The sequence below is a fragment of the Geotrypetes seraphini genome, chromosome 15, assembly GCF_902459505.1.
Source record: "Geotrypetes seraphini chromosome 15, aGeoSer1.1, whole genome shotgun sequence".
Taxonomy (NCBI): Eukaryota; Metazoa; Chordata; class Amphibia; order Gymnophiona; family Dermophiidae; genus Geotrypetes; species Geotrypetes seraphini.
Window position 1 is genome coordinate 38,253,153 of NC_047098.1, and position 13,697 is coordinate 38,266,849.

Here is a 13,697-nt window from a genome sequence, read left to right on the forward strand (position 1 = left end):
CAAACAGAATCTTAGTAATTATCAGGAAAGGAATGGAAAACAAATATGAGAATGTTTTAATGCCCTTGCATCCAGTAGCATAGAAAGGGGAGGGACGGGGGGCGATCCACCCCAGGTGCTGTCTTGTTGGGATCGCCGGCACCGTCCCCCCATACCTGGCTCGCACCCTCCCCCCTATTTAAATCTTCACTAGCACAAGCAACTTCTCTGGCCTGCTACTCGCGCCTAGCTCCCCACTGAAATCACTTCCTGGTTGCAGGGCCAGGAAGTGACATCAGAGGGAAATGCCAGTGCAAGCAGCAGGCCGGAGAAGCTGCTTGTGCTGGTAAAGATTTAAAGAGGTATGGGGGAAGGGAAAGCGCGAATGTGGCATGGGGGGATAGGGAAAGAACACAGGGCAGAGAGGAGGGCCCGGGAGGTGCCACCACCTGGGCACCTCCTTACCTCGCTATGCCAGTTTGTATCGATTTATGGTGCGGCTGCACCTCAAATACTGTGTATAATTCTGGTCACCACATCTGAAAAAAGATACCATGGAATTAGAAAAGGTAGAAAGAAGTGTGACAAAATGATAAAAGGGATGGTACTACTTCCTTGTGAGGAAATGATAGGGCTCTTCAGCCTGGAGATGAAATGACTCAAGGGAGATATGATAGAGGTCTATAAAATACTAAGTGGATTAGAAAGGGTAGATGTAAATCACTTGTTTACTCTTTCCAAAAATACTAGAACTAGGGAGCTTGCAATGAAGCTACTAAGTAGTAGATTTAAAACAAACCAGAGAAAATACTTCTTCACTCAGTATGTAATTAAACTCAAATTCATTGTCGGAGAATGTGGTGAAAGCATTTAGTTTAGGAGCGTTATAAAAAGGTTTAGATAGTTTCCCAAAAGAAAAGTCCATAGTTGGTAGTTTAATGTAATGGGGGCATTTAATTTCCTTTTGTTTTTATCTGAGAGTCTGAGCAATTCCAACTTTGAGAGGTATATTTCCCCACTCATACCTCCTTCATTCCCCGCTGAGTATAATGGGGCTTAGAAATTCCACAGAACAGAATTAATCTCTGTATCTCCATGTAGTAGATTTTCTTGACAGTTCTGTAGGGTGGAAATTCTCACTGGGCCGGATTCTTGGTCTATTAATCTGGCTAATAAACTACCTCTCTTGATCGCAAATTTATACAGTTCATACAGGGCTTCTAGTAGTTGGGTTTTAATCGACAAGGAATGTTGGCGTAAGAGTGTCACTTTGCGCTCTAATGCTTGAATTTCTTTATGGCATATCTTTTTTAGAAAGCAGTATAAACCATTATCTTCCCCTCTGAGAACACTTTTAGCAGTTTCCCAAAACAGGGCAGGATCACTTTGATACTCTCTATTATTATACTGAAACTCTTGGTACTTAGCAACAACTTAATCTAAAAATTTGCTATCCCTATAAAGATAACTTGGAAATCTCCATGTCCCCTTCTTCTTCGCAACATCCCTCAAATTCCATTGCAAATCCATCCGTGCATGATTTGAAATCACTATTGGCCCAATCACTGTTTTAGTGACCTCTGGAAGGATGTCCCTAGAAACCAATACATAGTCTATCCTGGATATGATTGAATGGGCTCTGGAAAGGTGAGTGCAATCTCTGTCAATAAGAAGATGCATCCTCCATACTTCCACCATGTCCAGGGCAGAGCACATCAGTGAGACCCTTCTGATGCACGAGGTGGTCTCTATCCCGACAGCTCTGGACCAATCCAGCTGGGGATCATAAATTTCATTGAAATCACCTCTCAACAGAATAGACACATCTCCAAAATCTAACAAAATGCTCACTATGGGGCTCATAATAATAAAAAAAAAAAAGTCTAAAAAGTGGCTTAAATGGGTACTTGGACGATCAAAAAGCCTGATCGTCCAAGTACCCATAATCAAAGCTGGTTTTAGACGCATCTTAAACCAGCTTAGGCCTTTCCCCTGCCACTAAACGCACAGTAAGAAAAGAGGCATTTTTAGAGGCGGGGAAAGGGCGGGGGGTGGGCGGGAGGTGGGCTGACCTAGACCTAGGCGTACAACAGGTATAACCAAAGATTTTGACAGGTTGCCTAGTCAGCACTTATACGTTTTGACTTAGACCAAGTCAAAACATTTATAAGTGCCTAAAAAGGGGCCGTTGAGCTGATCGCTGCAGCTCAGCGGCCCCAGCAACCTGCCTATCACTGCAGGAGAGATGGCTCATCTCTTCTGCCACGATGATGATCGCCCACCCCCCTCCAAACTGCGGCACTTCAGAGTGAGCATCGGGGCAAGGCATCTCCCCTGCCGGCGATGCTCACCCCAAAGTGCCACGGTTCAGAGGGGGGTGGGCGATCATTATCGCGGCAGGAGATATGAGCCATCTCTCCTGCAGCGATGAGCCCTCACCCCTACAACAATCGGGCAAGAAGGAGCCCAAGCCATCCTGCCTGGCGGCACCCTCATCCCCCCACCGGCCAATTCCGATGGGGCCAGGAGGGAACCCAAGCCCTCCTGGCCCAGCGATCCCCAACCCCCCTCCCCCCGCCGATTCCAAAGGGGCCAGGAGGAAGCCCAAGCCCTCCTGGCCCAGTGACACCCCTACCCCCACCCCCACTAAAATATGAACCCCCCCTGCCAACCCCACGACCCCCCAACCCCCCTACCTTTAAATCGTTGATCGGACGGACGGGTGCCATGCCCGTCTGTCCGACAGGCCAGCCATCCATTGAATGGCTGGCCTTAGGGCCTGATTGGCCCAGGCAGTTCAAATCCCGCCCACAGTGGGGCCTGAGACACCTGGGCCAACCGGAATAGGCCCAGTAGGCTTAGGCCCCTTCTGTGGGCAGGGCCTTAGGCACATGAGCCAAACCCAGGGTATAGTTTGCTGCAAGGATTGAGAGGGGGTTGGGTAATCTGTTTGCTGGCAAGGGTTGGGGGTCAGTGATGGGTCTATTTGCTCACAGAGGGGTCATGTGATGGGTCAGTTTGCTGATGGGGGGTCAAGTGCTGTTCGAGATTGAGAGGGGACATGATCGAAACATAAATGGAAAGTTCTCAGACTGGGAGAAAGTGACTAGTGGTGTGCCCCAGGGCTCAGTACTTGGGCCGATCCTATTTAATATTTATATCAATGACCTGGAAGACGGAATATCCAGTGAGATCATTAAGTTTGCAGACGACACAAAGCTATGCCGGGCAATCAGATCGCAGGAGGATAGCGAGGAACTCCAGAGCAACTTGTATCAGTTAGAGAAATGGGCAGATCAATGGCAGATGAAGTTCAACGTGGAGAAATGCAAAGTAATGCATTTAGGTAGTAAGAATAAGGAATACGAGTATAGAATGTCAGGCGCAACTCTGGGTAAGAGCGAACAAGAAAAGGACCTGGGTGTACTGATAGATAGGACTCTGAAGCCGTCGGCACAATGTGCGGCAGCGGCAAAGAAAGCAAACAGAATGTTAGGCATGATAAAGAAAGGAATCACGAGTAGATCGGAGAAAGTCATAATACCGCTTTATAGAGCAATGGTCAGACCACACTTGGAATACTGTGTCCAACATTGGTCTCCCAACCTAAAGAAGGATATAAAACTGTTGGAGAGGGTGCAGAGACGAGCAACGAAGTTAATAAGAGGTATGGAGAACTTGGAATATGAGGAACGACTCAAGAAACTGGGACTGTTCTCCCTTGAGAAGAGAAGGCTGCAAGGGGACATGATCGAGACGTTCAAAATGCTGAAAGGCATCGATAAAATAGAGCAGGAAAATAAATTATTTACATTGTCCAACGCGACACGGACAAGAGGACATGGTTTGAAGCTAAGGGGGGACAAGTCCAGGACAAATGTCAGGAAGTTCTGTTTTACGCAGCGAGTGGTAGACGCCTGGAATGCTCTCCCAAAGGAGGTTATTAAAGAATCCACTGTGCTGGGATTCAAAGGCAAATTAGATGCACATCTCCTTATGAGAGGCATAGAGGGATATGGGTGACTAAAACTACATCAGGTGTATACCTGACTGGGCCTCCGCGTGTGCGGATCGCCGAACTCGATGGACCATGGGTCTGATCCGGAGATGGCAGTTCTTATGTTCTTATGTTCAAGGTACTGAAAGGGATAGACTTAGTAGATAAGGACAGGTTGTTCACCCTCTCCAAGGTAGGGAGAACGAGAGGGCACTCCCTAAAGTTGAAAGGGGATAGATTCCGTACAAACGTAAGGAAGTTCTTCTTCACCAAGAGAGTGGTAGGAAACTGGAACGCTCTTCCGGAGTCTGTCATAGGGGAAAACACCCTCCAGTCACTTAACTCTCCATTGTCTCGGGTACAAACTTAGATTGTATGCCTTCTGGAGACAGGAAAATTCTTCCTGTACCTGAATGTAACTCACCTTGAGCTGCTACTGGAAAGAAGTGGGTTGCTTAAGCCATGATCCATGGTGCTCTCTTGGCTCTTCAGATTCTGGTTGTCCATCATTGAAAAGCTAATAGAGAAGAAATACAGCACCTGCTAAATCTCTTTTAAAAAGAAAAGCAGAGAGAAGGCGAGTTCTCTCTTCATTTTCAGTTGTTCTTTTCCATTTTTGAACTTTACCAAGAGATAATATTAAAGACTGAACAAACCCCAAAAGTATTACCTGGGGCTCAAGCCTAAGTAATATCAATGTAATAAGGTTTGTCAAGTTTAGCGATCACTTTTAATGCACCTCAAGAATTAATATAAATATACTAGTGTTTAAGCCCGTTACATTAACGGGTGCTAGAGTAGATATCTGTCTGTCTTTCTTTCTTTCTGTTCCTCTCCCTGCCCCTCTCTCTTTCTTCCTTTCTTTTTGACTATCTCCCTCCCACTGTCTGTCTATCTTTCTTTCTGTCTGTCTCTCTCCCTGGCCCCCTGTCTGTCTGTCTTTCTTTCTGTCTCTCTCCCTGCCTGCCTGTCTTTCTTTCTTTCTTTCTCCGTTGCCTCCTGCCTGCCTGCCTTTCTTTGTCTTTCTCCGTGGCCCCCTTTCCCTTCCCCTCCCACTTCCATGTGCAGCAGCAGCATTTCCCTCCCCACCCCACTTCCTTGTGTAGCAGAAGCATTCCCTCCCCCTCCATTTCAATGTGCAGCAGCAGCATTTCCTTCCCCCTACTTCCCTGTGCAGCAGCAGCATTTCCCTTCCACCCACTTCCCTGTGCAGCAGCATTCCCTCCCCATCCATTTCCCTATGCAGCAGCAGCAGCAGCATTTCCCTCCCCCACCCCACTTCCCTGTGCAGCAGCAGCATTCCCTCCCCCTCCATTTCCCTGTGCAGCAGCAGAAGCATTTCCCTCCCCCCACACCACTTCCCTATGCAGCAGCATTTATGGCTGGCTCCCTTACCCTTGCCGAAGTTATTTTTGAGTTTAAAGCTGCCTTGGCGGCTCCTCTCACGATCCGCGCCTGTGTAAGCCTTCTCTCTGATGTGACATCAGAGAGGCTTCTGATGCAGGTGCGGTTCGTGAGAGGAGCTGCGGCGGCGGCTTTGAACTTAAAAATAACTTCATCAACGGTAAGGGAGCTGGCCAGACCGCGGGCCACAGAACAGTTCCTGGGGGGCCGCGAGTTTGACACCACTGTTAGACAGAGAGAGGGTAGGAGGGGGGAGTCGCCGGTGTGTTCCCTGCCTCCGTGCTTGAAAATCGAATTCGGCACAGACCCAGGGACCACAGCAGCAGGGAACACGCTGTCCTAAGTGCGCATGTGCGCTTAGAGTTTGATTATAGAGGATGTCTGACATAAACCATCACTGGTCCAGCAGGAGCTCCATTATAACTTGCTAAAGATTAGTGCACGCTAAATGCTAAGACATCCATTATATTCCTATGGGCATCTTAGCATTTAGCGCACTCTAATTTTTGTCGTGTGCTAAATTGGTTAGCATTCCTTAATAACCCTATATTTGCTGTTTCAAATAATCTCCCTGAAGAACTCTAGCTTTTTACCTCCTTTAAAACTCCTAAAGCTAAATAGTTAAACTCGGGGATATATTTTATTTAAAGTATTTTTCTCATTTAGCAAGGGAGTTTTAGGGATAGTTCATTTTTTTAGCTTAGGAAGTGTTTGTTAGTGTACATAGGCTAGCATTTCAAGGGGCTATTTTAAAATTAATATACTGTGTTATCAATGTTATCAATTATTTTCTCAGTTCACAGGACCTTATCACATATAAGAACAGTCACACTTATCTTAAACTTATGGAATTTGTCATTAATTGTTTAGGTAAATAGCCGTATAGTCTTCACAGGATGATCACTCTCTACAGCCACCAACTACAGACCCATTGCCAACATACCCTTCTTCCTCAAAATTATGGAAGGCCTCATCAACCAGGACCTCATGGGTCACCTTGAGAAGTTTAACATCCTTCATGACTCCCAGTCAGGATTCTGCACTAACCACAGCATGGAAACCATCCTAGCGTCACTAACCGACTACCTCCTCCAACCAGGAAAACAGCGCATTGCTACTCCAGTTTGATCTCAGTAGTGCCTTTTCTATACCGTTCTCTCAAGGGAGCTCAGAACGGTTTACATTAATTTATTCAGGTACTCAAGCATTTTTCTTTGTCTGTCCTGGTGGGCTCACAATCTAACTAATGTAATTGGGGCAATGGAGGGATTAAGTGACCTGCCCAGGGTTACAAGGAGCAGTGTGAGTTTGGACCCACAACCCCAGGATGCTGAGGCTGTAGCTTTAACCCCTGCACCACACACTCCCAGAGGAAGAGAAGATCACAGACTTCTTCCGTCTATCAAACACATGGCGACAGATCGAGCAAGTTCCCGTTCTTACGTTGTGGGACATAAAGCTTTAAATAACATCTGTAGTAATGAATGATTTCACTTGTTGCCAGACTTGATTGAAACAAACAAAGGCAATATTTGTATGAGGCACAAACAAGTTTTCTGCCTTGTTTGTGCCTCATACAAATATTGCCTTTGTTTGTTTCAATCAACTCTGGCAACAGGTGAAATCATTCATTACTTTAGACGTTATTTAAAGCTTTACATCCCACAACGTAAGAACGTGAACTTACTCGATCTGTCGCTATGTGTTTGATGGAAGAAGTCTGTGATCTCTTCCTCTGCCCAGTAAAGAAGCCGTGAATTTTTTCAAAATATTTTTTGATTTATTGCTTTATATATTGTTGAAATTAATTATAATATTGTTCGTCTTCTTCCCTAGAATGGAGTTCTTCTTCCTGACGAAGCTGAAGTGAAACACGATTGATGTTGAAGAAGGTTTGTGGTTTGTCTTTGAATTCTAAAAGGATTTTTATGAATTTATTGTTTAGAATGAACATTATTTAGACTTTTGTTGGATTTTTTATTTTTTTTTTACATTTTTTGGACACATTTTTTTTTTAACACTGGTTTTCACAATAGGGATTTTTCCATTTTATTGGGATTACTGGTCAACGGAACAGCATATTGAACAGTCATTGCAAAGCCCCACCAGTATAACAGAGTTTATCATCATCATAAGTAAAAAAAAATTTGGATACATTGATATATTAAAAATATTGCTGGTAGCTATCGAGGTAGGGTGAGTGCAATGATGTGTGGTATTACATCATTTACTACATGCTGTTGTCAGTATAAAGTGGTGTTTTTCTACTGAGCACTATTAGGGTTCTGAAGCTATAGCTCTAATCACTGCGCCACACACTATTAGCTAATAGAGGTTAGCTAATTACTTTTATAGCCTTCTAATTGATTCAAGGAGCTATAAATCAGGGTTCATAGACAACGGTGTGAAAGACAAAGGCGCGCGCCGACAACTGAGCGCAAGATGGAGGTGCGCGCCGAAGAAAATTACAGTTTTTAGGGGCTCCGACAGGGGGTTATGTTGGGGAACCCCCCCACTTTACTTAATAGACATCGCGCCGGCATTATGGGGGGTTTGGGGGGGTTGTAACCCTCCACATTTTACTGTAAACTTAACATTTTCCCTAAAAACAGGGAAAAAGTGAAATTTTCATTAAAATGTGGGGGGTTACAACCCCACAAACCCCCCACAACACCCCCACAATGCGGCGCGATGTCTATTAAGTAAAGTGGGGGGTTCCCCCCCCATGCCCCCCCGTCGGAGCCCTAAAAACAGTAATTTTGAGCGGTGCGCGCCTCTGCGCTGCGCTCAATTGTCTGGGTGCGCCTTTGTCCCGGCGCGCTTTTGACCTGACACCATAAATCAGAGATTAGGCCAGGGATGGATGGGAGATTGGATGGGAGGGAGGGAATTAAAATTGAAACTGAAGCTGTCTGTGCATATTTGCTGTGCTTTATATTGAGACTACCATGTTTCCCCGAAAATAAGACAGTGTCTTATATTCATTCGGAGCCCAAAAAAGGCACTAGGTATTATTTTCAGGGTATGCACATGATTATCTCTCCCTCCCTCTCCTTCACCACAATTCTTCCTTTTTCCTTTCTCTCCCCCATATGTGCAGCATCTTTCCTCCCCTCCCTCCCATCCCCCTGTGCAGCAGAAGTTTGCCCAGCTTCTATCCTTCCCTCCCATCCCTCGTGCAGCATAACACTTGCCCAATAACATGGCAGAGTGAAATCCCCAACGGACAAGGCCAAGCAGCCTGTTTAGAGTGCTGTCGGCCCGACACTGCTTCGGATGAAGGTAGGGCTTGCTTGCAGTCGGTGGGGAGGGAAGGATGGAGGATCCACAGGGGTTTGGCTGCGCGGTGGTGGGGGGGGCAGGTTGAAGAGTTGCCGGTGAATCCTGGGACTAGGGCTTATTTTTGGGGTAGGGCTTATTTTCAGGGAAACACAGTATATTAATTTTAAAATAGCCCCTTGAAATGCTAGCCTATGTACACTAACAAACACTTCCTAAGCTAAGAAAATGAACTATCCCTAAAACTCCCTTGCTAAATGAGAAAAATACTTTAAATAAAATAAATCCCCGAGTTTAACTATTTAGCTTTAGGATTCCCTTTTCCCAAGTTTATAAGTAATTTCCTAGCAAAGTCCTCTCTAACCCAGATGCTCTAAAATCACCGTTAAAGCTACTGACAGCTCCAAAGCTGCCAGAAAATTTCAGCACCGATTACTGGGTGCAGGGGGACATTCCCTTTAATGCATCACAAGGAGAGCTCATTAGAATACTAATGGGATCCTTGTAATGCATTTCTATAGGGTTCTTGGTGTCTGATATGATGATCAGTAGCAGCCACAGATAACCCTTCTGAACATCAGGAGGACAGCTTTGCATGCCAGTAAGAGTGCTTTAATGACTCTTACTGCCACGGAATGCTTTAGAACGTCAGGGCCTGAGTTGGAGATTGAGATGGATCCTTGTTTTCCTTTTTGTGGACCCTGGTCGTGAGTCCCTCACCTGAGGAGCTAGTTGGTGCCAAAAACTGTGTACAGACGAGGACAGGATTACATATATAAAAATTAATCCAATAAAAAGATCACCTAATTTCCATTTTCTATTTATAAATGTTTATTAACATAGCTACAATATTACTTTCTCCTAAAGCATAAATAAATAAATTTTTTTTAAAATTCTACCTTTGCTCTCTCTGGTTTTTGATTTCCTCATCATCTCTTCACTCTCTTCCTTCCATCCAGCATCTGCCCCTTCCATCCACTGTTTGCCCTATCTCCCTTCCATCCAGCTTCTGTCCTCCTTTTCTGCCCCTTCCATCTACTGTCTGCCCTATCTCCCTTCCATCCACTTCCTTCCCTCTTTCTCCTTTCCATCTGCTGTCTGCCCTCACCCACTTATAGCCACTGTTTTCCCCCTCCCTCTTCCATCTGCCATCTGCCCTTTCTCTCCTTTCCATCCTGTGTCTGCTCTCCCCTTTCATAAGACATCTGCCCTCTTTCTATGCCCCTTTCCATCTACTGTCTGCCCTCTTTCTCTGCTCCTTCCATCTATAGTCTCTTTGCTCCTTCCATCCAGCATTTGCCTTCTCTCTCTTTCATCCACTGTCTGACCTCTCTCCCCTTTCCATCCTGTGTCTGCCCTCTCACTCTTTCATCCACTCTCCACCTCTCTCTCTTCCATCCTGTGCCTGCTCTCTCCTCCCATCCATATGGCATCTGCCCTCTTTCTATGCTCCTTTCATCCACAGTTTGATCTCTCTCCCCCTTCGATTCAGTATCTGCCCCCTTCCATCCGCCTGTGCCCCCTCTTCTTTCTGCATGATCTATTCCAGCATCTCTCCTCACGCCTCTCTCTGCCCCCTCCCACCCCATGCTGCTGTTCTTGCTCCAAACTAGAAGTAGCAGCAGCTACAAAACAAGTTAAACATAATATTGATTGCGGGGCCTGCATTCTTCCTTCCTGCAGCTGCCGGCTCTGCTCCAGAACTGGAAATGATGTCAAAGGGGGAGGGATTGGCAACCATGGGATAAGGATATGTAGAGTGTAGACACCATGCAATCATAATATCTTTAGCTTGTTTTGCTGCCATCACTGCTTCTAGTCTAGAAGAGGAGAAGCAGAAGCTGAAGGATGGGGCAAAATGGAAGGCTTGAAGGCTGGGGCCACACAGAAGGAATGGTGTAGAATCGGAGTACCCCTTTACAATTTGCACCTTGGGCAGGCCGCCCCCACCTCCCCACTCTTGGTACGCCACTGCTGTTCCTGCTATACTTGCTGAAAATTAAATGCATGTTTCTCATGCCCTTATTTATTTCTTAGGGTTACTTACCAATGATTTTATGGTAAGAATACTACAAGGGAACTTTAAGACAATCCAAGAACGTAAAACCTTTGAAAACAAAATGGTAAAATATTTTGACACCTACCAGACAGGACTTGGCAAAGAGCTGGGCTTCCTTTCCCACTACAAAGACATTTAAAACTGTTTTGTTACTATTCTGTCTGTCCTGCTTTTCCTGTGAAACTATCCCTGAAATGCTTTCATATATACTGATATTTCTCAATAATTGCTTATTTCTGATCTGAAGAAGAGGGGGGTCACCTTTGAAAGTTCATCATAAAATACATTGAGTTAGTCCAATAAAAACAGGTATTACCTTATTTCCTTTGTTTTATTTCTATATATTACCTTGGAAAGTGGACTAACATGGCCACCCAGTGGCATAGCGAGGGTGAGAGGCAGCCGTGGCGGTGGCGTCCCTCCCTGCCCTCTTCTCCGCTCCCTGCTGCATGCATGCCCTTTCCCTTCCCCTTCCCCCATACCTCTTTATGTTCCCCGGTGTGAGCAAGTCACCAACTTGCTGCCCGCATTGGGTCTCCCTCTGATGTCATTTCCTAGGTGCGAGACCCGTGTCAGAGGGAGCTGACGCTGGGCGTGAGCAGCAGGTTGGAGTTGTTGCTCATGCTGGCGAAAAGCCAGAGGTATGTTGAGGGGAAGTAAAGGCACATGCGCAGTGAGGGGGGGAAGAGTGGGGGGGCAGAGAGGAAGAGGGGTGTTGACACCTTCTCCAAGACGGTGCCCGCCTGCCCCCGCCTTATTACGCCACTGCGGCCACCACACCATTTCCCATCTTTCTAAAGAAATCCACTTAAGGAGGTGTACAGCAAGAACCATCTGGATATAGGAAACAGACAATTTCAGGAGAAAAAAGTTTTCTAATAACATATTTTATACATATTTTACATCAAGCTCTACATTCAGTGAGCCTTATAAAAAATACTCAGGAAATTGTGCACATCTAGCCAGCCTATGCAATATTCAACGTCACAGTTGACAACACTTAGCATGCACAATGGGACAGAGGAAAAAGGAAGAAATAACAGCTTTACTTACAACTTCAATAGCCTGTAGAGCAAAACATTGATATTTAGAAGGCTGGAAAAAGAAAGATGGCAAAAGATGTCTGGAGACACAAGGAAAGCATCAATGTTTGTAAGCTGGGGTCTACCTTCCACTGCAGTAGGATCTGTTAATCTTTCCTATAATTATAGGAAGAGGTCTTGTGATTTCATTGGACAGCCTCTCCTAGAAGGGAGGAGCCCCTGGATATTATTACAATATTAGCCCTAGTGTTGCATTCTGAGTCCAGGGTTCATACAGCAAATCTTTATAAGGAGCAAAGCATGAGCTTGTTTCCTTTCAAACTTTTGCAAAGATAAGTATATTGTAACACACTAGATTTGCTTTAAGACTTTTATTTTTTTTTTTTTTTAGTAAGAAAAGGGGAAAGGTAGATTGACTCCCACTTTGAAAATCAATTGGCATCTGGAACTTAAACAAAAGAAAAGTACAGCTGGATAATGAAGATCAGTTAAAACAAAGCATGTTAGCCCTGCAAAGTTTGAGTCAATATTTAAAAAGCATTTATCTGGACAGGAGCAACCGATATCCGGATCAGTGCTACTGACAGGCTTATTCAGCGGCACTGTCTGAAATCTCTAAATAGGGCTGCTGAACACTTCAGCATTATGTTGATTTATCAGTTTTATTATCAGGACTTGAAAGATCATTCTTCAGCATGAACACCACTAGAGTGATGTACAGAACTGGCAAATATACTGTCAGAAGAAGCATATGTATCTCTGCACACCAAGTAAAACCCGGCTTAGACTGTTCCCTTTTATATCTACACTTCCCCCTCCGTATTCGCGAATTCCGTATCTATGGATTTGCTTATTTGCGGTTTTAAAACCAAAAAAAAAAATTCATTTTTCATGCTATTTTAAGCCCCCCTTAAGCCTTACCTGGTGGTCTAGCGGGTTTTTAGGGCAGGAGCGATCTTCCCATGCTCCTGCCCCGTGCAGATTGCTCACAGGAAATGGCTCGAGAGACTATGGGAGCTCAAGGCAGCTATTTCCTGTGAGCGATCTGCACGGGGCAGGAGCATGGGAAGATCGCTCCTGCATGAAAACCCGCTAGAAGACCAGGTAAGGCTTAAGGGGGGTTTTCAGGGCTTAAAATAGCCGGGGGAAGCAGGGGTTAGGGGCAGAACCGGTCCAAATATTATTTGCAGTTTTTTAATATTCGCGGGCCAGTTCTGCCCCTAACCCCCGCGAATACAGAGGGGGAAGTGTAGATATAAAAGGGAACAGTAGCCATAGCAGACTCTTCTCACGTCATCAACAGGCCAATGCTCAGAATTCCTGTGCTGTTCTGTACAGCGCAGGAGAATACCGTGGGGACCGCACTAAAAAAGGACTTCTTAAGATTCAGCCCTAATAGATGCAAATCATATGCACACTATTGGAGTTGAACATTGGGAAGTTATTTTACAGTTCCTGCGCAGTTGGCAAGTGGTACATTTTTGGCTTATAATCAATACTATCTCCTTGCTTATTAACTGCGATATGTACAACTAGTCTGTTTCATGTTTGAGTTATCTTTTGTATATTTATAATAATTATCTGTATACTTTGTATATTTATTGTGAAAAATAAAAATGATTCTTTGGAAAAAAAAAAAAAAAAAGAACAAATGCAATTTGTTTACATACCAGAGTATGAAAATTATATGTGATTTCTTCCCATAACAAAAAGGGATAAAATATGCACAATCATAGATGACACAAAACTCTAAAATAAAGAATGCATAAAAGTAAGCATAAACTCCACAATTACATTACATTACATTAGGGACTTCTATTCTGCCTATATCTTGCAGTTCAAGGCGGATTACAAAAGAGCTAACTGGACATTTCCAGTGAAGTTACAACAGTTTTGTTTTTTGTTTTTTTTTTTGTTACAAGGGAGGAGAGGTACC

At 44.7% G+C, this 13,697-nt stretch overlaps 1 protein-coding gene across 1 annotated transcript in view; it reads right to left on the reverse strand.

The window, feature by feature from the left end:
* LOC117349393 (transient receptor potential cation channel subfamily V member 3-like) overlaps nucleotides 1-11,881 on the reverse strand; it is a 114,265-nt gene extending 102,384 nt beyond the window's left edge. Inside the window, exons 1-2 of the mRNA XM_033922818.1 lie at nucleotides 11,772-11,881; nucleotides 4,401-4,493 (exon numbers count right to left, since the gene is read on the reverse strand). Of these exons, the coding sequence (XP_033778709.1) occupies nucleotides 4,401-4,486 (86 nt within the window). The 5' untranslated portion in view covers nucleotides 4,487-4,493; nucleotides 11,772-11,881. The remainder of the gene's footprint in view (nucleotides 1-4,400; nucleotides 4,494-11,771) is intronic.
* Between the last annotated feature and the right edge of the window lie 1,816 nt (nucleotides 11,882-13,697).